This window comes from Pteropus alecto, unplaced genomic scaffold (assembly GCF_000325575.1).
Source record: "Pteropus alecto unplaced genomic scaffold, ASM32557v1 scaffold79, whole genome shotgun sequence".
Lineage (NCBI taxonomy): Eukaryota > Metazoa > Chordata > Mammalia > Chiroptera > Pteropodidae > Pteropus > Pteropus alecto.
This window is the reverse complement of record NW_006494612.1, coordinates 18,550,373-18,576,361: the sequence shown is the minus strand read 5'-3', so window position 1 is coordinate 18,576,361 and position 25,989 is coordinate 18,550,373. Positions and strand designations below refer to the sequence as shown.

The 25,989-nt window shown below is 33.9% G+C and overlaps 1 protein-coding gene across 9 annotated transcripts in view; it reads left to right on the top strand.

Moving 5' to 3' along the window:
- PTPRK (protein tyrosine phosphatase, receptor type K) overlaps window positions 1-25,989 on the top strand; it is a 483,452-nt gene that overhangs the window by 185,345 nt on the left and 272,118 nt on the right. For all 9 annotated transcript variants that reach the window (XM_025042408.1, XM_015600081.2, XM_025042412.1 and 6 more), the window contains exon 3: window positions 6,137-6,408. In XM_025042408.1, coding sequence (XP_024898176.1) covers window positions 6,137-6,408 — 272 coding nt within the window. The remainder of the gene's footprint in view (window positions 1-6,136; window positions 6,409-25,989) is intronic.

The window sequence follows — 25,989 nt, the reverse complement described above, 5'->3', positions numbered from 1 at the left end:
TGTGTGTGTGTGTGTGTGTGTTATCCTATTGGTTCTGTTAGTTTGACGAACTCTGACTAATACATCCTTCAAATTTATACTGGTGTAAAAATTCAGCTTTTTCAATTTTTATTCTTCAGTCATCCAATATGCCAGTAAAGATTTTTGATTTATAGAGTGTATTTTTATATCCTGCAAAGAATGAATGAGTGAAGTAGACTCAATATAAATAATAACACTGATAATGTTCTCATTGGAGCATGAAGATAAAAATAATTATGTATATTAAAATATAGTGGTCTCTACATGTAATCCAGGGATCTGTGTGGATCCCCAAGACCCTTTTGGGATCTTTGAGATCAAAACTGTTTCCATAATAACAATAAGATAGTTTTTTCTCCTCTTATTTTCTCATAAGTATATAGTAGAATTTTCTAGAGGCTACATGATGTATGATATTACAACAGATTGAATGAAGAATCATAAATGAGATTCTAGACGTCTTTTAATAAGTCATAAAGTAAAGAGATATGCAAAAATGTAAAACAGTATCTCCATATGATTTTTTGGAAAATATAGTCAGTTTTAAATGAAATCTATATTACTTAGGTTAACATAATTTATTATTTTTAATATTAACTGAATTAATAAATGTTTTTGATATTTCTTAGTTTGAATTTCTAATATGATCAATATTGATAGATAGAACTAACAGAAATGAAGGTTCCTTGATGTGCTTTGTAATTTTTAAGAGTGGAAAAGGAGTCCTGAGACTAAAATGTATGAGAAGCATCGCTCAATAAAGGATTCGTATGTACACGAACGGCTCAAACAAAAATAGTTGCTACGTACTTCCAAACATTTTATGCTCTTCCATCAGATGATTCTGTTTGCAAGCAGCATAAACCATGTCCAATTGTTTGTTTTATTTTTGTTATTGTTTTAATGTTTTCTGAAAATTTATCTCACATACATGTAGAGCTGGTACTGCCTCAACGGTTATGTGTTCTTGTATTCGAAGAGCTAGTTTCTCTGTCTCCTTATTTATTGAGTCATTCAACTAACCAACTGACAAGTTTTTATTGAATTTCTACTGTATTTAAAACCCTTGTTAGATACAATACCAGTTATCACTTCTTTATTATCTGCTCTGTGATAGGGAGCTTGACCCTTTAAGCACTTCTTTTTAGCTAGCATATCGTTAAGCTTTGTCAGTAGAGGGTGTCGAAGGGGCATTTTAGTGGGAAAGAACTTAGACTGGTTGAATTGTGCTTCTATTTCATTTTCTGAATAGCTGAAAGTTACTCAGTGTATGCAGTCCATCAGTGAGCTTGGAGCCCCAGTCTTGGCCTGGTGACCACCTTGCTGTAGGCCCCCTCAACGTGCACACAGTGATCCCCAGGCTTCATGCCACCCTGCTGCAAGGGAATGTTTCCTGCTTGCCTAGTAGCTGTGGACCAGCTCTGGCCTGGAGTCACCCAACGAACACCTTCACCGTCCTGTGGGCAGCAACCATACCTTTTAAGGAGGTCTGATCCTCAGCAACATTCCTTCCCTTGGCAAATTTTTCCTCTTTTTGGGTATCATGGTTATTTTTAGGGTTCTCTTAACAACTTTGAAGTTTCTACCCTCTTATACTTAATAATTCTTTGTATTACACCTTTACTGTTAGATTTACTGTGTGGCTTCTGTCTTCTAATGGGACTCTGAATGAATCAGGTACTTTCTAAGAGAACATTATTACTCTTCTGAGGGAGGTGAATGATTACTTAAAATTTGTACAATAGCAGTGCATAATTAAGGGCCAGAACCACAAAAGCAGAACCTTTGAGGTAGGGAAATCTCGTCTTGAGCTGGGGCTGAGGAAGAACAATGAGTAGAAATTGGCTAGCGGCTTAGCTGAGAGGTTTTCTTATAAGAGCGTGAGCCCATCTAGAGAGGAAAGCTCTCATGCTATGTGGAGAAAATAATGAGGACTTTGTCAGGTTGGAGAAGGTGGTTTGTGAGGAGATGTAGTGGAAAGTAAAGTGGCAAAAGTACTTTGGTACTATAGCATGGTGCGTTGTAAGTACTAAACAGAAAAGTACAAGTTCCTCTTAATTTACTTTCTAGGGCACAGCCAATGGTTTTGAATAAGAACTGACAATAAAAACATGTTTGTGTACTAAAGGATCTATATAAATAAGAGAGATTTAGGAAGAAGTATGGAAACTTATTTATTATTCATGATTTTCTTTTCAGTTAATCCTATTTCCTGTGTTATGCTATTTCTGGAAGTATAGCTTAAAGATAAGAATTTCATTAAGACATACAATTCATATGGCATTATTTATTCATCTAGATATTAGACTGGTATTTATGAATATGGGACTTGTTTTCTTGGGCTGTTCTTTTCAATAAGAAATGCTATTTAGTCTAAGTGCTCCTTGCATTTCTCTCTCTTTTTTAATGAATTGCAATAAGAAGTTCCTGAGTTTTGTATTTTTTGTTGTTGTTGTTGAAAGCAAGCCAAGATGCTGTTAATCTGTAGGATGCAAATAGGATTTATTTTTAAAAGGCCAAATACTTGTTTTTATTTCCCAAGTATTTATCATTATTCATTTGATGTTCCTCATGTAAGATAGTATTAATGCAGTTTCTCTCTCTCTCTCTCTCTCTCTCGTACAAATCTATTGCATGTTCATTGTGGAACATTCAGTGAGTATACATAAACAAAAATAAGAAAACAGAAGACAATTGCAGCTCCCCCCAATAATATAGCTAACATTTTGCTATATATTATTATTATTATGTTTTGCAGTCACATGTGCATATTTATGGACACACACACTTATATATATGAATACACATACATTTACAGAAATGGATTTATTTAACATTTTTTCATAAGTGAGTACATTTTATAACCTGATTATATTACTTGATATATTGTGACTATTTTCCATTAAATTAATTTTGTTAATATCATCCTTAATGATTATATAATTATTCAGAAAACTGATTTACCATAATTTTTCAAATTGTCTATTATTGGACATTTAAAATACCTATGTTTTTCTCTATTTTAAAGTGTTACAGGATGAACATTTTTAAAAGCTCTATCTTTGTATATATACACAATTTATATATCTAGTGTACATGCCTAGATTTAGAATTGCCAGACCAAAGGGGAGATATCTCTTCTAAAGGTTTTGATTTTCATTACCAAATTGCTCTCCAGAAAAGTTATACTTAAAAAAAATATATTATAAGCATATAAAGTTTCCTCCTATGTCTTAAATGATATATTTAAGAATTCTGTTGCTCAAGAGACTGTAAGGGATATTTGTAAGGCCACGTTAAAGAAGTTACATTAATTAAAAGTTAGTACATTATATGTGTGTGAGCACAGATGTTTCATTATTAGTCTTGATATAGCTAAATCACAACTAAATAGAACTGAATTCATTAGAAATCTGAGGGGTTAGTTAGCTGGTAACAGAACAATTGTAAGTAAGCTTAAATTATAACGTAAAAAATGAGAGAAATGTATATTGTAAAATTTCCTGACTCTGAGAGTTGGTAATCATTTATTCTGAGAGACTGGAAGTAATTTTTATCAATTAATAAGAACAGCCACAGTGTTCTCTATGCTTGTCATGATAGAAGGAAAACCTTATATCAAGTAGGCAGCTACCTTCATGATGACTTCTAGGTAAATTGCCACTATATAAAGTCAGTTGAAGAATTTTAGATGGCTTTTTCCTGCTAGTGCTTGCTTCTTCCTTCCTGGAACTGTGCAATAAATACATATTATTTCATAGCACTCAGAAAATGTAGCAGTAGTCAGGTTCATTGAAAGAAGAAGCCCATTTGGCAGAAACATTATAGAAATGAAATATCAGCACTTTTTAAAAATCATATTTAACTTGCATTGAATACCCTTGAAATGCCGAAATAGCTTGGACAAGGTTTTATTTTGTGACTTTTGTCTTTCTAATGATCAGATTAGTAGTTTCTAAAAATCGATACACTTTGCTCATCCTTTTTCCTTAATATGAAAATTATTATGGCTTAAAGCTACAGCTGACTGAAAATTGCTAAGCGATCTTAATGGTAAACATCATACTATATAACTAAAATGTGAGGAAAACAATATTTTATTCCAAAGTTTATTTTATAATGGAAGAAAATAACTATTTGAAAACCTGTAAGTCATTTAGACAGCACTACTTTAAAATTCACAATCAGAAGTCATGATTGATATAGAATGTAAAAAATAATTTAAATGCCCTACTGCTGTGATATGTCACTGAAAAAACTTGTAGCAGTGGAGAATCAGGTCACAGGTTTGTGAAGAAGCTGAGGCCCAATAACACTAAGTAACTTATCCAAGATCTCAGTCCTGGTCATAGTTAAAAGCAATAATTGGCCTTTTGTGCTATGGTGAATCTGAAAGACATCTCCATATGCAGCCATGGACCTCAGAATGTGAATATAACCAAAATAGAAACATCCTGCTTCTATAAATTAGGTTGGGATCCAGGATATCCTGTTAAAAAAAAAGTCATAACTTCTCCCAAAATACACATAGTCAATTTATTTATTAATGTGCAATCTATGAGAATCATGAGGGAAAAAAAAAAAAAAAGAATTCCAGGTTACAAAAGATGAGAACTGGGAAAAATGAAGTGAAAGTAATGTTAATAACTATCCCTATAGTAAACTTATTCTGTACTTGGCCTGATAGTGTTATCATATGAAATCTTCACAAAAGCTCTGAATTTTAGAGTACCACCAAATGGGAATTGATCATGTTTAAAATTTTGATTTCTTATATAGTAGAACTAATCTTATCTTCCATGATTTGAACCTGTTAATTGAACTAGTTAGATTTCTAGTCAATAAATGTTTAGTGTGTCACCAGGGAAATTTACTGTTTTAGAGAGGAAACCCAAAGGGTTGATTAATTTTATAAGTTGGTTAGGAATAGAGGTCCATATATAACCCTTGTAACACTGATTTCTGTGACACTATACCTAATACATTTTGGTTGAAATTGCATCCTAGGGAATAATATTATACAATAAAATTTGCATTCTATCTTGTGTGATAACTAGATATATTTCTATGTTTGTTATATTTGTCTTCATTAAAATGAGCAGGGCCATTAGAAACATTGTTTATATTTCTGGAGAGGTCCTTGGACTAATACCAGCAGCTGGTATTTAATTCCCATTTTTGTACTTAACACCACATAACCCATGTCTGCAGTGTAGAGACAATTTTGAGGGTGGGTCTGTGAGGTACTATGAGTATAGGACTATGTACTGTGCCTTGCTAAGATAGATCTTTATTAAGACAAAGGAAGTGGAGCAGATTAGTAGTTTTCAAACTAGACTTCCTGCAGCTATAGAAGAACATAGGGTCAATAGCCATGGTAATGAGCTGATAGCTTCATGGGTGAAACTTCAGGTAAGTAAATCTACCATATGCCAGATTCTCAGCTCTAGAAATTTGACATTCTAAACTTCAGTCCTCATACTTACACTGGAAAGTATCCTTTTTCCCTGAACTGAAATTCGGAGTGGTTAGTACACTGCAAAAGATCACACAGCTACTATATAAATAGTGATTTCGGGATTAGAAATCAGAATGGATTTCAGTGACTACACTCTTAGCCCATCTCCCTGAAATAATATTATGAATAGGGAAAAGGAAAGATGCACTCTTAAAGATGCACCAGGCCTAGAAGGTATTGCTTTGTTTGTTTGATAGTAAAAGACCTTTGCTTAGTAACATGAGATTTTTTAGTTTGAGATCTGGATTAACACCAGGCGCTGCCTATTTGACCATTCAAATAGTCAAAGACTATTTAATATTGAATAAGTAAATAATTGTTCCTCAATTTTCTAATTTATAAAATAGAAATAATAACAAGTTATTGCAGAGAGAAAATGTATTAATACATGTTACGTACTTTGACCAACGTCTGTTACATAATAAGAAGTCAGTTTGCTTACTTATTTGGTGTCTTGCTATGGCTCTGTTCTGGAAGACATGGTCTTCTGTGTTAAATTTAACACTCAGAATGAATTGATATCATTTCTAGTATTCTATTTTATATTCCCCTTTGCTTATATATTTATTTAGTTTTATTATATGTAATTCATTTCAGGTTCCTATATGATAGTGGACTCTTCAGATCATGACCCTGGAGAAAAAGCCAGACTTCAGCTGCCTACAATGAAGGAGAACGACACTCACTGTATTGATTTCAGTTACCTGTTATATAGCCAGAAAGGGCTGAACCCTGGCACTTTGAACATATTAGTTAGAGTGAATAAAGGACCTCTTGCCAATCCAATTTGGAATGTGACTGGATTCACAGGTAGAGATTGGCTTCGGGCTGAGCTTGCAGTGAGCACCTTTTGGCCCAATGAATATCAGGTAATCATCTATTCTTTTCTGGTTTATGCTTAGGTGTTATTGGATCTCACTTTGTATTTAATACTTACAGGTAAATTCTGGCTCCATAGGGAATGAGACATTGTCCCTCTAGCCCTCCTCCACCCTGTTCTTGAGTAAGTGTTTAAATACCTTGGCACAAAACCTTTGAAAATAGAGAACATATTTCCACATATAGAAAAAAAAATAGTTTAGGTTTGAAATTTGTTGGTTTTTTGGCAAAGAGCTACATATTGACAGATATATTTCTATGTCTCTGTTCAGGAAGAAATAGTGTTTTTGATTGGAGTACAATATTCAGACTGGATTGATTTACTCACATCTTGAAAGTAACATTTGGAAAATAAACATGAAATAGTGTTTCATGAGTTATGTTATCTAAGGGAGAGGCATTTTGAATAATTATTTATATTTTCATCAATTACATGAAGTGTAAAACTAAGCCAACAAAAAAAGAAAAGCTGTCCACATGTCTTTGGATTCTTTCTCCCCAGAAATGCTTGATTTGATTATGATTAAATTAGACGCTGAATAGTGTCAGTACCTACTTTGCAATTTGGATAACTGAGTTTATATGGTTTAACAAAAATGTCCATTTATGTTTAGAGAGTTGCTCAGTAAACCTCACTATGAGGTTCAGTTCCCGGAAATAGAAAGTTACCTCTTTTTGAAAGTTCACTTTTGTGAACTCGAGATTTAAACTTTCAAGTGACTTGTTTATTTGTAGCTTATTATAGAACTTAATGAGAATGTGTTTATGTAAAAAAATATTTTCTTATGTTCAGTGAGTAATTTATACTAAGAACAGTTTCATTTCTGCTTTTTAAAAATTATTTCTTAGGTCAGGTTTGTCTTTATTCTTGAGGAAGGGGCAAATTCAATATATAGTTTTAATTGCTTTGTTTTGAGTTGATTTTCTATTTTATTAAAAGCTTCTTCATAGTTATGGTTCCACAGGTAAGGTTTTCCATTCAGGGAAAAGTTTCTGTTGAGATTTCAATAGATTTTTATTAGGTACTACTTGCTTCTAGTATTCCACAACAGAAAGATGTTTTTCTTCAGTTGGGGAGAGCCAGCCATATGCTTTTCTTTGGTCCACAGCTTTGGGAGGGCTGAATATTTGGTAGCTAGGTGAGGGAGAGTATGAAACCTGTGCTGAAGCCCTGGAAGCAGTATCTCTGGGCTCATCTCTGACAACAGTACAGTGACTTCTATCATTACTGGGACACTCTCAGGAAGCATTGTTCTTATACTGACTTCACAGAGAATCTGTTATTGGAGCTTAACATACACAGAAATAAAAAAAGCTGTGCTTCTGCAAAATAAAACTGTCAATACATTGAGCCTCTTTAAAATAAATTAAGGCCCAAATAAAAAATCTAGCAAAATTGTTAAAAATTTGGGTTCTAGAGTCATATTGCATGTATTCAGCCTGGTTTGCTCTTTGCTACCTGTGTAGATAGTTTGTTAAGGAATCAAATAGTTTGTTGTACCTTAAAAAACATAGAAGTAGATTTTGATAAATCAAATAAATAATATATCTATAGTATCATACTTCTGTTCCTTCATGACTAAGAAATGGTATACATATAATTACTTTTTCCTAATTTTTTAAAGATCTATTTTGGAATCATTGGTATTAATAACATTTTTTTTTTAAATTTGTTATGGCACAGATTCTGCATTGTTAATTTTAATGTTGAGTTATAGTATCTAAAATTGGATGAATGCTTCTTTGTTCGGTCTCATTTTGCATGACAAAGTTTCCCAGCTTCTTGTACCTTCGGTATTTTCAAACAAGGAGTGCAAAAAGTGCCTGTGCAAGTTTCAACCTGGCCAATGAGATCTTTTTGGAGATCTCCTGTCAGAGAAAAAGATTATGAAATACATGGAATCTGTGGATAAATGCCCCTTTGTTGTAGATTGAAATTTATGCCACAGGTCATTTCTTAAATGATTACTTTGCTTTCACATCTTTTTCCTTAACGTGCAAAACTTAAATTGTTAAGAGTGAATAACTGAGTAGAATATTTTTCATGTGCTTAGTGCTCAGTAAATTATTTGATTGATATTTTCATTGATTCTGTCATTTAGATATAGAATTGAGCCTGTACATCAGTAATTAGAAACAACCAGCATAATATAAACTATATTTATGTAGCCGTTTTGCTATTAGGAAATTGCATGAAAAACTTTTGTCTATTGCTTATTGTAGAATTTTCATGGATTTTTAAAAATTAAAATATAGCCATTGCAGTGTGTCATGTTAGACATTTACCCATTTTTATTCTTAAAGAGACAATGCATATTAAAAAAAAAAATTCCCAGACTCTAGTTAAGTAGAGTTAAGATATATACAAATAAATTATCCCCCTTTTTTCTGTAGTTTGCTCAATTTCTCTTCTCCAGAGAATTTATATTTTCCAAAACTTCTTGAACCTTGTTTTTAAACACTCTAATTTTTCTAACCCCCCCTCCCTGCTTTTTTTGTTGTTGTTTGTATTTCTAGTGGAGAATCCTATTTTTTCTCAGCTTGACCCATTTCTTATGTGGCCACCCCTTTAAACCACCTCCCTCTTACCTAGCTTTAACAACAATAAAAACTATCAAAAACAAAATAACCCTAGAGTGCTGCTACCTTTAATTAGTAGGAGGTTGTTTTTGTGTAAAAGTCGTACTCCTGGAAGTGGGGAAAAATTTTCTCCCTACAAGCATACTATTCTCTTTTCCATTTTTCTATTGAAATAAAAATCTGAAACAGATAATAGTATATCTTTAGTGTGATTTGTCCTTTCAAGTGATTGCATCTTGCCAGATGCCTAAATAGGAGGTCAATGTGGTTAATTTAATCACATATGCTGTGGATTATTTGATAATGAGGAGATATAACAGTATTTAACGCCAAGAAACTTAACCTCTGATTTAAATAATATACTTGAAATTATGAAATAAAGACAAAAATGATCCTTCAAATAAAGGATTTTGGTTACCTGGCAGATCATGATAAAGCTCATGAACTTTGCAGCCAGCCCTTCCTTGGTGAATCTTTACCACTTAGTAGCTGCATAGCATTGGGCATATACCTTAAGTTGTTCTAGTGCAGTTTCCTTATCTGAAAAATGAGGATAACAACAGTACCTACCTCATTGAGTTGTTCTGAGTATTGAGTTTTAATATATATAAAGTATTTAGAAAAATTTGACACATAGTATGTGTTTACTATAAAGTTTTGTTAATATTATGTTGGATAAACAAAAAGTTTGCAAACTCTACTATATTTAATGTGAGCAGAATTTTCTTCTGTTTTAAAATAATGCTATTTTTTAAACTGACTTTATTTATTTTTTTGGAACAGTTTTAGATTCATAGCAAAATTGAGAGGAAGGTACAGAGATTTCCCACATACCTTCTATCCCCACACATGCATAGATTACCCTATAATCTACATCCCCCCACCAGAGTGGTACACAATGAATGAACCTACACTGACATCATAAGCACTCAAAGTCCATAATTAATCTTAAGGTTCCCTATTGGTGCTGTACATTCTAAGAGTTTAGACAAATGTGTAACATGTATCTATCATTATAGGATCATACAGAATATTTTCATTGGCTTGAAAATCCTCTGTGCTCTGCCTATTCTTCCCTCCCACTCCATGCTATTCTTTTCAATTTTTAAAATTATTTATTAAAATTCCTATTTAGTTGACACCTTAGTAGCATGAGGTCACACCATGCTAACCACATGGGATATACAGGCGAAGTCCCTCTTCTCTTGAAGCTTAAAATCTACCTTGGCACTGTAGGAAATAAAAATTGTAAATCAGATGTAGGGTCTAGCCTTAAGGAATCTAGTCCAGATGCAGAATATGAGATATATCTAGATAAAATTTAAAATAATATAGCAATCGTTAAGTCACTTAGAAGAGATGCATATAAAATATGTTTAGGGAAAATGAAAAAAGATAGGTTTTTTCCCAAAGTAATTTGAGGCAGAAATGGGACTAGAATTTTTGCCTCTTGATTTATTCCTAGGTAATTAATATGCTTTCCACTGTACCATTATTTTTCTTCAACCACAATCAGTCGAAGCTAGCACTTTCTATAGTAAAACAAAACAAGCAAATGTAAATTTGTTTATGAGATAAGTATTGCAGTGATACATTAATATATAAGGGACTGTTTCTCACCTGTCTTCATAACCATAGATATTTTTCAGCTCATTATACTAATTATAGAAAGTATCATATTATATTTGTTTTATATACCACTGTCTCAAGCCACTAATTTTGTCTGCTTTTATAGGTCTCAAGTAAGTACTGTAATTTTTTTAATTGATCACTAGTAGAAGTAAAAAGAAAAAATATATATAAGGTATTATCTCAGCATTAAATTTCAGTGGAAGATCAGCACACCTCTAAAAGTATAATTTTCTCCACTCTGAAAATCTGACCTATCTTGTATTTGTAAAACTAAATTCTGCTTTGGGATTAAATCCATTAGTTTCTTACTGAACAGTGAGGTTGTTACCAAATGAGGCAGGCAGACATAACTTCCAAAACTATTAGTGGAAACCTAATCTGCTGTTTTCCATTAACTGGGTGCACATCATTAATCACAAAAATGATGCGTGATGAAAACTACAGGGGTTTGGCCAGAAGTTGAAAAGTGATAATATAGCAGAATGTGCCTTTTTTTTTAAAAAAAAAAAACCTTCCTATTTCACTGAGAAACAAACACTGAACTTTTGCAACACATTTTCTTACCATTTTCCTTTGATTCTAAAAAATATAAGAACTGAATAGGCATGAGATTTTCTGTTTCTGTCTCTTTTTTTAAAGGTTATATTAATATGTACTGCACTGATATTTTGGTAATTGAATGATTGTTATACTCCAGAGATACTGCTGGCTTTGGAGCTAAGAAGATTGGGATTTAAAGCAAGGGAATGTTTGCTTAAAAAGTAAAAACTCTCTAAAAGATTTATTTTTGGGATAAGGGCTGAAGTGAGAGCATGCTCATGAACCATCCGTGCAAAATGTAAGTTAAAGTGGATATCATTCCTGTGCCATAGCTCCTGGAACTCTTCTAGTTCGTACTGGTCATCAACCATGTAGAGCCCCACTGAAAAAAGAAGGACAGCAAGGCTTTTCTTTCCTATATAGACCACTCGGGCTGCTGTAACAAAACACTGCAGAGCAGGTGGCTTAAACAACAGCGATGTATTTCTCTCAGGCTGGGAAGTTCAAAGATCAAGGAGCTGGCCTCTTTGGCTCTTTTGGCAAGAGCCCTCTTCCTGCCTTGCCATGTGCTGTTCTTCTTACTATGTTCTCACATTGTATATAGAGAAAGCTCTGGTGTCTCTTATTCTTCTTATAAGGACATCACCTCTGTCAGATTAGGGTTGCACCCTTATGACCTCACTTAAGATTACCTCCCAAAGGCCCTATTTCAAAAACAGTCACATTGAGGATTAGGACTTCAGTATATGAATGGAGAGGGCACAGTTCAGTCCATAACACTCAGTATAGCTTATAGCAGTAACTTCTTCATTTATAAGCATTATAAATGACTCTAGTTCATTATCTTGTATAACAATGTTACAGATATTGTTAATTTTTCTATTCAGTAGTCATTCTCCTCCCTTTCTTCCACATTGAGAGGACTCCCTCCCACCTCACTTTCTTCCATAACTTTTTTCATAGGTAGGGATAGCCACATGACATAGCTCTGGCCATTGAGCTACAGGTGACTTGTGGGAAAGATGTTCCTTCCTGATAACAGACATGATGTTGAATGAGAACATGATGCTTGGTGTGACTGTAGGTATCTTGTAACTATGAGGGAGGAGATAAACAGGGAAACAGAAGAAAGCATGGAAGGTCCTACTCTAATGAGAAATAATAGTAAAAAGTAAAAATAAAATTTTTAGACACGTTTTAGGTGAATATTTTCCTATGTAGCCCAAAGCATTCTAATATACCATGTCACATCATTCTTGTGCTTTCAAGCAATCCTACCCATCACCACATATTATTTATGGATAAGACATGGGAGACATGGGAGAATTAAAAGTATACATATCTTTCTATGAATGAAACAATTTATATTTTTCAGTTCAGTTATAGAGAGAAGACAAATCTATGTACTTGAAAGTGTAAATAGAGCTATAAGAAAGTGAATCAGTTTCTGTAGGGAGTAGAAAGAAAAGAAGGAAAGATCTTTGGTTGGGTATATACGAGTGGTCCCCAATCTTTTTGGCAGCAGGGACTGGTGCTCCTATGAGAATCTAATGCCTGATGATCTGAGGTGGAGCTGAGGCAGTGATGCTAATGCTGGGGAGTGGCTGCAAATACTGATGAAGCTTTACTCATTCACCAAGTACTGTGGGGCTCGGTTCCTAACAGGCTGCAGATTGGTACTGGTCAGCATCCCAGGGATTGGGAACCCCTGGTATATATCATGTGTAAGACATTGGGCTGGATACTTCCATGTGTATCACATTTAGTTTGTTTTAATATTTAATCAAATATGCAGATGAAAAAGGTTCACTGTAATAAGTCTAACTGAAAGTAATCTCATACGGTGATCTGATCATAAATTCCTAACTACGCATGTCTTGGAGTGTAGTGGTACCTCAGGCCTATGGCTTCTTTAGTAAAAGATTATCTTTGTCTTCAGCAAGCACCGCCCATTGTTTCTGGGCATTAGGTTAACACACTTTTTAAATGCCTCTTTTTCAGACCCCTAGGAATCCTAACCACCCTCAAGAGAGCACATAATCTTATTAAACATGCTGTAATCCAGTTGCTGCTTTGCTTTCTCCCTTCATGTAATCTTTACTTTCCTTCTAATTCCAAATGTGTAAAGGAAATTGCAGAACTGTCTTTCTCCAGAGCATTTGAGGACTTGTTCCCCAACACCATGGTCATTTAGGCTAAAATAAACTCATAAAAATTCTCTACAGGTTTGGACATTTCTTATATTGACAGGTGCTAAGTGAATGTTTCTTATCTTCATGCATGTACTAAGTTGCTATCTATTTAATGGTCAAAATTATTCCCCATTTGCTTTTTAGTAATTTAATCTTGCTATTTAAAGTTTGGACTTTAGCCATATCAGTGACTTCTGAATGTAGTCACAACTAGATAGGCTTATTTTAGTTATGACAACAGTAATTTCCTAAGATGGGCACTTTGGCTCATTTTTACACCAGCAAAATACATTCCATTATTAACAAAGCAGCCTTTTACTGCTGAATTTAATCTTAATGATTCCCTATTTCTTTCATTTAAAGTACTCCAAATGGATTTTGAAAAAACTCCCATGTTATTATAGTCATTGTTATAACCCTATGAGGGTGACTTCTCCCTAGTTCCTGACGGTAATTTGCTTTTATAACAAAACATCAGCTTTGCATTTCTGCTAGACTGTATTGATTCACTGATGTAACTTATAGTTTGTAAATAAATGTAAACAAATGAAGAGTCCTGCTAGTTAACACAGTAATTATTGCAAGTGTATGACAGCTGTCTCTTGTTATTATCATAAATCATAACTTTTTATTTAGTGTAGCAGGAGCCATCAGGTGCTCCTTCACTAATTGTTTTGAGAAATATTTCCATGCAATATTTCACTTCTCTTTTCATAGCTGTTGAAAAATAATGAGCAATAAGGTGAGTTAGGCAGTGTTTGCTTAATTTATGACTTTTTTCCTTAGGAGATTTTATTCTCTCCAAGGAGTTTGGGGTAGATAGGTGATCCAAAGAGTTGTAGAAGAAACGTTAGTTCTTTGCTTACTAACTTACTTTCATTCAGCTCAGCTTTTAAATTCTGAATTCATGCACTTCTGAGTCCTTGTTTTTCATACCTCAGTATTAATCATTTAGCATACATTTAACAGGATGATCTACATATGTGATATTTTTAGAAAAATATCATACTAGAGCAAGATTCCTAGCCAAACATACAAAAATGTAAGAATCCTTTTCTTCTAATCAGTTTAATGATGTTTCTGACAATGCTGTGCTATTTTTTTAATGCAATACATTGTCATATAAGAAAAATATAGATAACAATTTAAAATCAATTTCTTCTTCAGTTATTTTTGTCTTTTGACTTTGATAGTTAACTGAATTTTCTTTTTAGAGCTTTTGAGTTTCTGTGCTACCTGAATTTCTGTGTGACCTCTTTGTTCATGTCCATTTCAGTGACTGATTTTTTTTTTTTAATTTTAGTATGTGAGAAAATGCATGTAGTATGTGAGAAAATATTGTCTCTTTAACAGAAAAAATAAAACTGAAAGACATGTTTTTATCTAAAATTTAACTTTTATGCTCTGGTGGTTTTAGTTGCAATTTTAGAGCATAATGGAGAAATAAAAGGATGTAATTATCTATTTTAATATGTTTTTCAATTGAGAGAGTATATTAGGCTGGGAATGTAAGGGAAATGTGACACATTTATAGTTTGTATCTATTTTATTTTTTCTTCAGATAATATTACATATAATCTAATTATTCTGTTGTTAGTAATACAAATTAGAATATAAAGGAAAACAAACTTTGCACTAGATGTAAAAACATCCACTTTTGTAAATCTAGTGGACAATTTGTTATAATTTTAAAAAGGTGTTTTTAAAACTTGTTATAAAACTGACAGCTACATGTTATTTCTGAATTTAGTTATATTAATAACATTGCACACATCACTGGAATTCTCTGATGAAATTTAGATTCTTAATATTCTTTGAATGATCTTTTTAAAAAATCTTCCTTCTCAGTTCGGGAAGCAGTAAATCAATTTTCATTTTATGTTTAAAAATAAGGTCTAGAGTCATAAATTTATACCAAGTAATAATTTAATAAAGTAATAAAGAATGGAAAATTTTCAGCACTTAGAGATCAAAGTTTGCTTCCAACTTAAATATCTTTAGATCTACAGTGATTCTTGGCTTAATATTTATTAAAATACTTCCGGTTTGGTTGCGAACTTCAGTAATGTAAGCCTTACAAAAGGATGAAGTCACTTTAGCCCATACATACTTGGGTAAATTCCTCCCTCCCTCCCTCCCTCCCTCCCTTCTTCCCTTCCCTTCCCTTCCTTCCTTCTTTTTTGGGGGAGGTTGCTGTTTATTTTCTTTTTCTTGTTTTCCTATCTTTCTCTTTTTGTTTTTGTTTTGTTTTGTTTTGTTTTGTTTTGTTTGTTTTTATACCTCTCCCCTTTTGGGGCCAGGAGGCAGTTGTAAGCAGAGCACTAAACACTTAACTGAATAACTATTTATTGATTATATTCCACTAGGTATTGTGGCATGCTGCATGAGAGACGTGGAAGATCTCATTTTATTTTTTTATCTTGGTAGAGAATAAAGTCGAAGTCATTTTATATATTGGGTAAAGCTTTAAACTAGATATTATTTTGCCTGTATTCAATCCCAGGTCTATTGGTCAATGCCTCCTTGCTCATTGAGAGACTTTTGTGGGACCCTTTGAGTTTTAGTCCCTGCAATACTGGATGATAGCTAGTCTACTCATTACATACAAGTCCCAGGAGGTAATAAATGCAGCAGAGTAGTCTATTTAATGTTCTTACAAGTGAAAAACACCAACTTAAGCTAACAAAGTCAGAAAGAGACAGAATTGAAAAGATTTGGGATTCTCTGACAACACATTAGGGAAGTGGAAGATCTAAGCCTGGAAGAAGACATGGAGACCCAGAGTAACCCTGAGGACAATGACAACATTTACTTTCTCTCTGAAGGTCGACTATGAATGGCTCTGTTTATCCATTCCACAAATATTTATCCAGCAAGACTATCTATGCCAGGCTCTATTCTGGCTGGTGGGGACAAACAGTGCTGAAAAAGTCTCAAGATTCCTGTTCTCCCAGTAATTTCACTTAAGAGGTGAGAAGGGGAAAAACAGATAAGTGAGAAAAAGATCGGAATACAATAAGCACTAAACAGATAATTAGAATAATGTGTTAAGTGTCTTAAAAACTGAACTTTACCTGGAGATCTGAATGGTCAAAAGGTCTGAGGACCTTTACCTGATAAAGATCAAGGAAATGCATTAGAGTCATAATAAATAGTTAATCTAAGACCATAAATCTGGAAGGAGGTTGGCATTGTGGAGGGACAGAGACAGGCATAGTGGTCAAAGGGGACATTTTAAAAAATGAATTGGGTAGATTCTATGTATATGTGGATTTTTAATCCAAGGGAAGAGTTCGAAGACCTGAATATTTCTATCAATGGATCTTATTTACTCATTCTTGATCTCGTTATACATGTTTCAAATTTATATTCTTCTTTAGTCTTTAAACTGTTTACTCTCTAGTCATAGCTCTGATTGTGTACCATTTGGTAATGGAAATAGTTTCCTGATTGTTTTCCCTGGCTTTAAACTCTATTATAAATCAATTGATTTTTTGGAATGCTAATTTTTAGATATTGAGTTCCTCAAAAATTTTTTTAAAGACATATTTTTCATTTTTCCTTTACAGTTGACATAGAATATTATATTAGTTTCAGGTTCACAACATAGTGATTAGGCATTTATATAACTTGTAGTGTGATCACGTGATAAATCAAGTACCTATCTGACACCATACAATATTATATTATTGACTATATTTCCTATGCTGAACATTATGTCACCATGACTATTTTTTAACTACCAATTTGTACTTCTTAATCCCTTACCCTTTTTCACTCCCCCCTCCTCCCCATTTTGGCAACCATCAATCAAACCAGTTTGTCCTCTGTTATCTATGAGTTTGTTTCTATTTTGTTTGTTCATTTATTTTGTTTTTTTAGATTCCAAATATAAGTGAAATTATATAGTATTTGTCTTTCTCGGTCTAACTTATATCACTTAGTGTAATATGCTCTAGATCCATTCATGTTGTTGTAGATTGCAAGTCTTCGTTTTTTATTTTTTATTATTTTTTATTTTTATGGATAACTATTTGTTAGTATACATGTACATTTCTTTATTTATTCATTTGTTGATAGACATACATAGGTTGCTTTCATAGCTTGACTATTGTAAATATTGAACATATTGCTGCGTATATGTTTTGAATTAGTGTTTTCAATTTCTTTGGATGTATACCCTGAAGTGGAATTACTACTGGGTCCTTCTTTATTTCTCGTTACAGCATTTTTTTTTTTTTTTTTAAAGTTTATTTTGTCTGGTATAAGTATTGCTACCCCAGTTTTTGTTTGCTTGTTTTTGTTTCCATTTTTATAAAATATCTTTTTCTATCTCTTTACATTCAGTGTGTCTTTCTAATCTCAAGTGAGTCTTTTGTAGGCAATTTTGTCTTTTTATCCATTCTATGTAATGGATATTTTATCTATGTAAGAGTTTTGTCTTTTTATCCATTCACCCACCTTATGTCTTTTCAAAGGAGCATTTAATCCATTTACATTTAAAGGAAGTATTGATAGATATGTAGTTATTGCCATTTTATTATTTATATTCTTGTCTCTCTCACCCTGCTCCCCCCGCCCGCCCCCCCCTCCCCCAATCTCTCTAACATTTCTTGTAATATTGGTTTGGTGGTAATGAACTCCTTTATCATTTTCTTGTCTTGAAAGCTCTTTATCTGTCCTTTGATTCTAAATGTTAACATTGCTTGGTAGAGTATTTCTGGTTGTAGGTCCTTTCTTTTCATTACTTTGAATATGTTAAGCCAATCCCTTCTGGCCTGCAATGTTTCTGTTGAGAAATCAGTGGACAGGCTTATGGGAGCTCCCTTGTAGGTAACTAACTGTTTTTCTCTTGCTGCTTTTAACATTTTCTCTTTCTCTTTAACCTTTGGCATTTTAATTGTGATGTGTCTTGGTGTGGGCCTTTTGGGGTTCATCTTATTTGGGACTGTCTATGCTTCCTAGGCTTGTATGTCTATTTCCTTCACCAGGTTAGGGATGTTTTCAGTCTTTATTTCTTCAAATAGGTTTCCAATTTATTGTGCTCTCTCTTTTTTTGGTACCCATATGATGTGAATGTTGGTAAGTTTGATGTTGTCTCAGAGGCCCCTTAATCCAGCTGTCCTCAACCTTTTTGGCACTAGATACCGGTGTTCTCGTGAGAATCCAATGCCTCATGATCTGAAGTGGAGCTGAGGCAGTGATGCTAGCACTGGAGAGTAGTGGCAAATACAGATGAAGCTTCACTCACTTGCCAACTGCTCACCTCCTGCTGTGTGGCCAGGTTCCTAACAGTCCATAGTACGAACCAGCATGGGTCTGCAGCCTGGGGGTTGGGGACCCTGCCTTAAAGTGCCCTCATTTTTTTGGATGTTTTTTGCTACTGCTACCTTATCTTCCAAATTGTTTATTCAATCCTGTGCTTTATCTTATCTACTGTTAATTCCTCCTAAGGTATTCTTCATTTCAGTCGTTGTATTTTTCATTTCTCACTGGTTCTTTTTTGTTTTCTATCTTCATTTTTATGTTTATGTCTCTTTGTTAAAGTTCTCAGTGAGTTCATCTTCTCTTCCCCTAAGTTCACTGACCATTCTTATAACTAGTATTTTGAACTCTTCGTCTGGTAGATTGTCTCCATTTTGTTTAGTTATTTTTCTGGAGCTTTGTTTTGTTCTTTCATTTGGGACATGTTTTTTTGTCTCCTCATTGGCTGCCACCCTGTGTTTGAAGACATCCTCTGGAGATGGGCCCCACCACAGGACAAGTTCAACCAAAGCGTACGTCCTGCCTGGGACACCTGGTATGAATCACAAAGGAATTTGTAGATGGCCGTCACCCACACTGGTATTGGAGGTCCCTGGGAGAGTTCAAGCCTCTAACTGAGACCTTGTGTTGCCATTGCTGAGCTTAGGGCTGCTCAGCAAAATGTACGGGGCACGCCAATGCCATATGCTGCTTATTTGAGGTTTTGAACCTTTTAGAGATTTTAGGAAAGTCTGCAGCATGAGCCAAGATGGAGAAAGCCACTGGAAGCAGCTTGGATGGGCCTGCAATTTGGGTGTGGTGGGGTCTCAGAGAATCACCAGGGTAGGGCAAACATTGTTAACTAAGTTGTTAGAAACTCAGATGTGACTCCCACCTGTGTCTGCGTACAGGGTGGAGAAAGGGCTCAACACAGTAACAATGGCTTCTGCCAGCACTTCTAGCTCTCTCCCTGCAGCTGGAAAATTCAGTTCCTCCTGTATGTCCCTGGCACCTTTAAAACTTCTTGCCCAGAGCTGGAGCTCATAGCCAGTTAAGTTTATTAGCTGGCCCTTTAAATGGAGCACCTGGGACTCCAGCAGCCCTCTGTCTCACCCTAGCCACAATCTCTGCTAGTTTTCACTGCCAAAAATCATGGGGACTTCTTTTTTTTTTGCACTGGTACCTTGATCTCTGGAGCCTAGTGTGGTATTAGGACCCCTCACTCCTCAGGGGAGACCCTCGCAGTCGAAATATCCCTCCCAAATTTTACTAGCCAAATGTGGGTGTTGGACCGGCCCATTCCATTTCTTCATTAAAGAGATTGCTATGTGTTAATGAATACTGATAGTAGGTGATGTTTATATGGGATTTCATTATACAATTATCTCTAATTTTATATGTTTGGAAATGTCATGATAAAACAATAGGTAATAAACATTATCTGATAGTGATGGAACATTCATATTGGCTATCTTTTATTGTTATTTAATTAAATGTCCAAATGAATAGTGAAATCAATACTAGTAAAAGAGCTACAAGAAGGAAGTGTTATCAAAAACCAAAATCCCAATTCTTTTTACTTGAGCCTGCCTCCCTGCTCTCAATGGTGGAAAGAAATGTACAAGCAGGAATTTGCAATATAGAAAAAAAAATAATAGTTTAATATTGAATTGGACTCACCCATGATGTATAAGTTACTGATTTTATTGCAAAATTGTAAGACACCCTGGTTTACAGGTCGTGCTGGGACCTGATTGGTCATAGGTGAGGTAAGCGTAATAAATCATTTCTTCAGGTTTTCAGGACCGTTCTGAAATCTTTTCTGGTGTCCCTTTGTTCTGTCTCATGGGAAAGTAGTCAGGAGGTTGTTTCACCTCAGGGTTCAGGAGCTGAAGCATATCTTAAGTCAAGATGTTATCTTTAGCCTGCCAGAGGTCTAGACTATTAGTCTAGGTCTTTTGACTAGTCTACTGTCTTCTGTTGCCTCCAGGTTGTTGATTATCTGGGAGGAAAGTGCAGGTCTCTGAAGTGTATGTATATAGAGAGGTATACGATTTCTAGAGGTAGGATTTAAAACTAAATTTAATCCAAGTCATAAGGACCCTCCCTCAGTTTCAGAAGCAATACACGTTCTCTGGTCAAAGATAGAGCATAATCTGGATATGTAAAGGCAGGAGTTAAAAAGAGGTTTAGGTTTCCCAATGACAAGGCATATATAGTGCCCTCAACTAGTCTGAAATGAAAATGATTATTCTGTGAGGGGATAGCCACCCAGGTCTGATTGATGTGATGGGTTTTGAAATGGAGAGGAATGATAGATTATGTTGAATAGATTGGACCTTATTCTCAATAAGTTTCCAAATCCAGGTCAGGAGGTTTGTTTATTTATTTTGATTCCTAGATGCTTTTGAACTACTCAGAAAGGCCTAATCAGCAGAGCAGTTTGATGACAGTGATGATTTTTAAAAGTTATTCTTTTAAGACTTAGCTCAGCAGATCAAAGGTGGGCCTTAACTCAGCATTTGCTGACTATCCCCACTCTGTTATTTTCCAAACCCCATCTGTTCAAACTGGACTCTGGAAGTTGTGACATTCAACATTTTTGGATGATGACCTGTAGGGGGCAAGACATTTTTATTACTTAGTTCTCTTTCTGCTTGGAAGAGATTTATTCGTTATGAAAGGTAATCAGGTTTTGGCAGACAAACTCACATTTAAAAGAAGTCTGTTCAAGGATTCTGCCTCTATCAACAGAATTGCTAAATTTTGTTCATTTAAGCTTATTCTTTCTGCTGGAATCACAGGGGAACTTCCCTTATTATAAAGGATGAAAGATATCCAGATGATACTCTTCTCCTCCATCTGTCCATTAAATCTTTAATCTGCAACACCTGGGTGGCTTCTAATCCTTTATTTGTTTTAGGTACCAGTAGTTCCAAGTCAGACAAGTTCTTTGTCACACGATGCCAAATAAGTTTGCTTGTGCCATTAAAAGGCATGCTTTGCCCCAAGATCTCTTAGAAAATAAACTGGGTTTCATTTCACAAATGGACTTGCTGGTTTTAATGCAACTCAGTTAGTAAATGGCATTCACTCACTGTACAACCAAGAGTGCCCTATTGGTTGGCAGCAGGAAGCTCTTTGTTCATGTTAAGAGTTCTTTTGTAGGGTTGCTAGCCTCTGAGAATTGTCAGTGTGCTGTTTGTGATGCACCAAAAGATCCTTTCTGTTTTTCTCATTGCGATTTGCTTCTCAGTTTGGAGTCAGTTGAATTATGTAGTCATGGGCCTGAGTTGCAAGGCACAGAAGTTTGAAATGCGTTTGTTTCTAGATTTTTCTTGGTCAGGGCTCTTTTTAGAAGAGAGTCAAACAAGGGATATAGGAGGCAAAGTTTTCCACTGCTTCCTAGTTATCACTGTAGTATCTTAAATTCAGTGGGCTACCTTGTCAAAAGGTTATGCTCTGAATTGAATTTCAGTCTTGAACCATGCTCCTGTTCATTGAGAGCTCATGTTACAGGAACAATCCTTTTACTTCAGTCACGTAAACCTTCCTAACAAATCATCTCTATACCCAGTGAGATCATGTACATCTATCAGCTATCTTATGGTGTAATTGGGAATCAGAAGGAAAAGCACAATCCACTTCCTCTGTTCTTCAGTAAAAGCCTATAAAGGTTATCTATGACTAACATTGTAAAACATGTTGCTTGTTATGCAAAGACAGGGCATAGCTCACAGCTTAAAAAGAAAAAAAGGGAAGGAAGTAAAGAAGGAAAGTTGGAAAAGGGCTGTTCATTGTCTAGTGCCTTTGCATTTCTGATTAGCCATCATATAAATAAATGAAATGGTTTTGGTTTGTTGAAGCAGAGACTGGAACTTATTATTTTATTTTTTAAATCTTATTGTCAGTACTAGAGAGACAGTGCATAAGAGATTACTTAAACCATAATTTGTGATCATATTGCCCAGAGAGTGAATTGATACATGTCTGAGAATTGGAAATTTTCTCCTAAAATGTGTTTTATTAACTTTAAGTGGAAGAAATTTTTAAAAAATTATGACTATTTTAATTTGGAGAGAATAATTTGAAAAATAGTCATTTGTACTTTTTATTACAACCAGACTACTTAAAAATACTTTAAATCCTAAATTTTATTGCAGTTCTCTCCTTCAGCAATACAAAGCAGTTAGGCTTATAAAAAATTAATGACATTTTCTGATGTAACAGACTTTGGAGGCAATATCTCCAGCGATAGGAGGTCTAAGCTGCTTTATGGAGCAACTCCACATCCCAGTATGGCCATAGCATTGCATAGAGTCTGGGCCTTACTTAAGGACTTTTGACTCTTTTCCAGATTTTGATTTTCAAAGCCCTCTCTGTTTTCTGCCTTGCTCCAGGAGGCCCATTTACACCTTCCACTCCTGTCCCAAGATAACAGTGCCCCTTCTCAGGACAGAACCTTGTCTGTGGACCAGCAGTTAGGAGAATTGAGGAGTGAGAGAGGCATATCTTTTAATGAGACCCTTTTAAAAAGTCTATTGAATGATTAGTTAGATTAGACTTTATGGTGAATTAAAAGAAATTAGAAAGTTTAACTCTGAAGGAAGAAGCTGTTCTGTAGCAGAGTTGTAATTTATAGCTTATTGACTTTTCTGACAGTCGAGTGAGACATTTAATCTAGGGAATACTAATTTTATCATTTTTAATACTCAAGACTGTAATATTATTTATTTAAAAGTGACATCTATCTTCTACAAGTGTATCCTTTCTCCTGTATCTTTGGTTCCTTTCTCCAGGCTCAATATATACCATGCGCCCACTGATGCCAATCTCTTTCTCTGCAAAATGTAAAATTTCATCTAGCTCAGAAAAAAAAAAAAAATTTGCACTATTCTTTTGTGCACATCTATTCTTCATAGCTAAATTTCAGAGCATGGTTTTTACTTCAGTTCCTCTCAGATTATTCCCTTATACTTTATAGCTTGACTGTTATTCTTTTCATGCCTCTGAAAAATCACTGCCTCAAGATGATGAGATGTCTCTTTTTCCAAGTCTTTCTTCACCTTGACTTCAGTGTAACTTTGATATTATTGGACCCTCTTTTCCTTCTTGAGATCTACAAGCTTATAATATCCTTTTTTTTTTTTTGAAACTTCTCTGACCATTTTTAAAATCTCTTTTTTAAGTCTCTTCTACCCCCCTCTAAATATAAATAGATCTGAGTATTAGTCAGTTTTCTTTTATAAATATTTATTTCTCTATGAAATAAAATGTTTATTTTTAGTTATTTAAAATATAAATTTATATGTTATTATTTAAATTATGAATATAAACATGGAAATTGATCAAAATTATGTAAAATATGATAAAAGATATAAAATATATGCTATGAAAAGATATAAAGACCAGTAAAACAAACACATGTACCCATAAACCAGCTCAAATAATGTCATAATTCCTTGAGAGTCTCTTTCCATTAAAACTTTCTATCCCAAGCAAAACAGTATTTTGAATTTTGTGGTCACCATTACCTTCTATTTTTCTTAACTTACTTACAACTGTGTTTTGTTAACTTTTATATGTTTTTTAAATAATATATAAATGGTATTTTTTTGGTGAATTATTTGGTCACTCACCTCCCTTCCCCAACATCTCTGTTTTGTGTGTACCTGTAATTCTTTTTCACTGTTGAATAGTATTTTATTTTGAAACATGCTAAAATTAATTATCCAGTCTTCTGCCTGTAGATATTTGGCTTATTTCCGGGGTTTCTAATCGTTATATTAAATAGCAATGTTGTACATGTGTGTACATTCTTGTACATGTGTCTGTGCATATGTACATATTTGACTTGGTAAAATGACACTAAATTATCTTTCGAAATAATTGAACAATTGGCATTCAAACCAGCAGTATGCAAGCATTTCTATTGTTACATAGTTTTGCCAAGTATAATAGTATTTGGTATTGTTAGATTTTCAGTTTTTTCAAATTGATATTTTTAGATTTTTCAGATTAAAAAAAATTGTGTGGGTGTAAAATTGTAATCAAAATTTGTATTTCTTTGACTATTTAAATTTCTCTATTGTTAAAGTTGAATATATTTTCAAACGTTTATCATTTGTGTTTCTACTTTTCCCAGATGGCCGTTTATGTCCTTAGCCCATTTTTCTGTTGTTTTATCTGTTTCTTATCAATTGACAGACATTCATTATCTAGTTTAGATATTAACCATTTGACAATAATGTGTGTTTCTTTAGGTCTGCTTTTTTTTTTTTTTTTGCTTTTGTTTTATTTGCTTGGACAAAATTTTAATTTTAATAATTTTATTGATTTTTTAATTTACAGATTAAAAAATGTTTTAAGAAATCATTCCCAACACTACTGTTGTTTTAATCTATATTTCTTTAAAAAGTTCAATGATTTTCATTTAAAATTTAAGTATTTTATGACCTGGGAATTGATTTTATATATAGTATGAAGTATGGATTTTTATAATTTCCTTTATGCTGGACTCATGCACTTGCACTTCTCTTGTATACATTTATAAGTGTGTGTGTATTTTATATATATACATGTGTGCATATATATATAATTGAAATATTTATATGTATATTTTGTGTACATATATACTTTTGAGCTCTGAGCCTTCTTTCTAATTTCCTGCTAGAAATTCCATGTTGATGATGTACCTCACCTCGCCTTAAACTCATAACTAACATAGAACTTATCCCATCCTTTCCCAGCTCTCACCTCCACATCTAACTAGTTCCTGAATTCTTTAATGTTTCATTTGAAATGAGTTTTTAAGTTATTCCTACTACCAACCTGTTTCATACCTTGTGACCTAAACTTCAGGCCTCTGTAATGTTTCAAGTAGATGTTTTGCATCTCTATTTTTCCCACAGTGGTCTTGGGTTCTGACACCATATGGGTAATAATCTTTCTAAAGCAAGACTTTGATTCTCTTCAATTAAAATACCTTATTTACTCACCTTGTTCTCATGCCTAAAGTGTCTCGTCCTAAGGCTCTCCAGTTCTTCTTATGTCTAGACCTAGCTCTGATTTACCTTATCTTCCAATATAAAATCTTTCTTTTTCTAAATTAATTTCTTTTTAATTTTTCTTGTGCTTTTTGTTTTTATTTATTACTTCATTCTGTTGTCTTTTCTACTTCCTGGCAAATCTAAATAAAAATCTTCCTATCATTCTTTTGGCATTTATATTCACTGAATTACAATTTTCCTCAATGTTTTCATAGAACTAAAGGTATCAATTCTTATATTTTTTTGTATTTTCTGTAGTACTTATTACAATACCTGACACATAATAGATAATGCAAATTGGCGGGTGTTTATTAGTACATCAACACTAATTTTA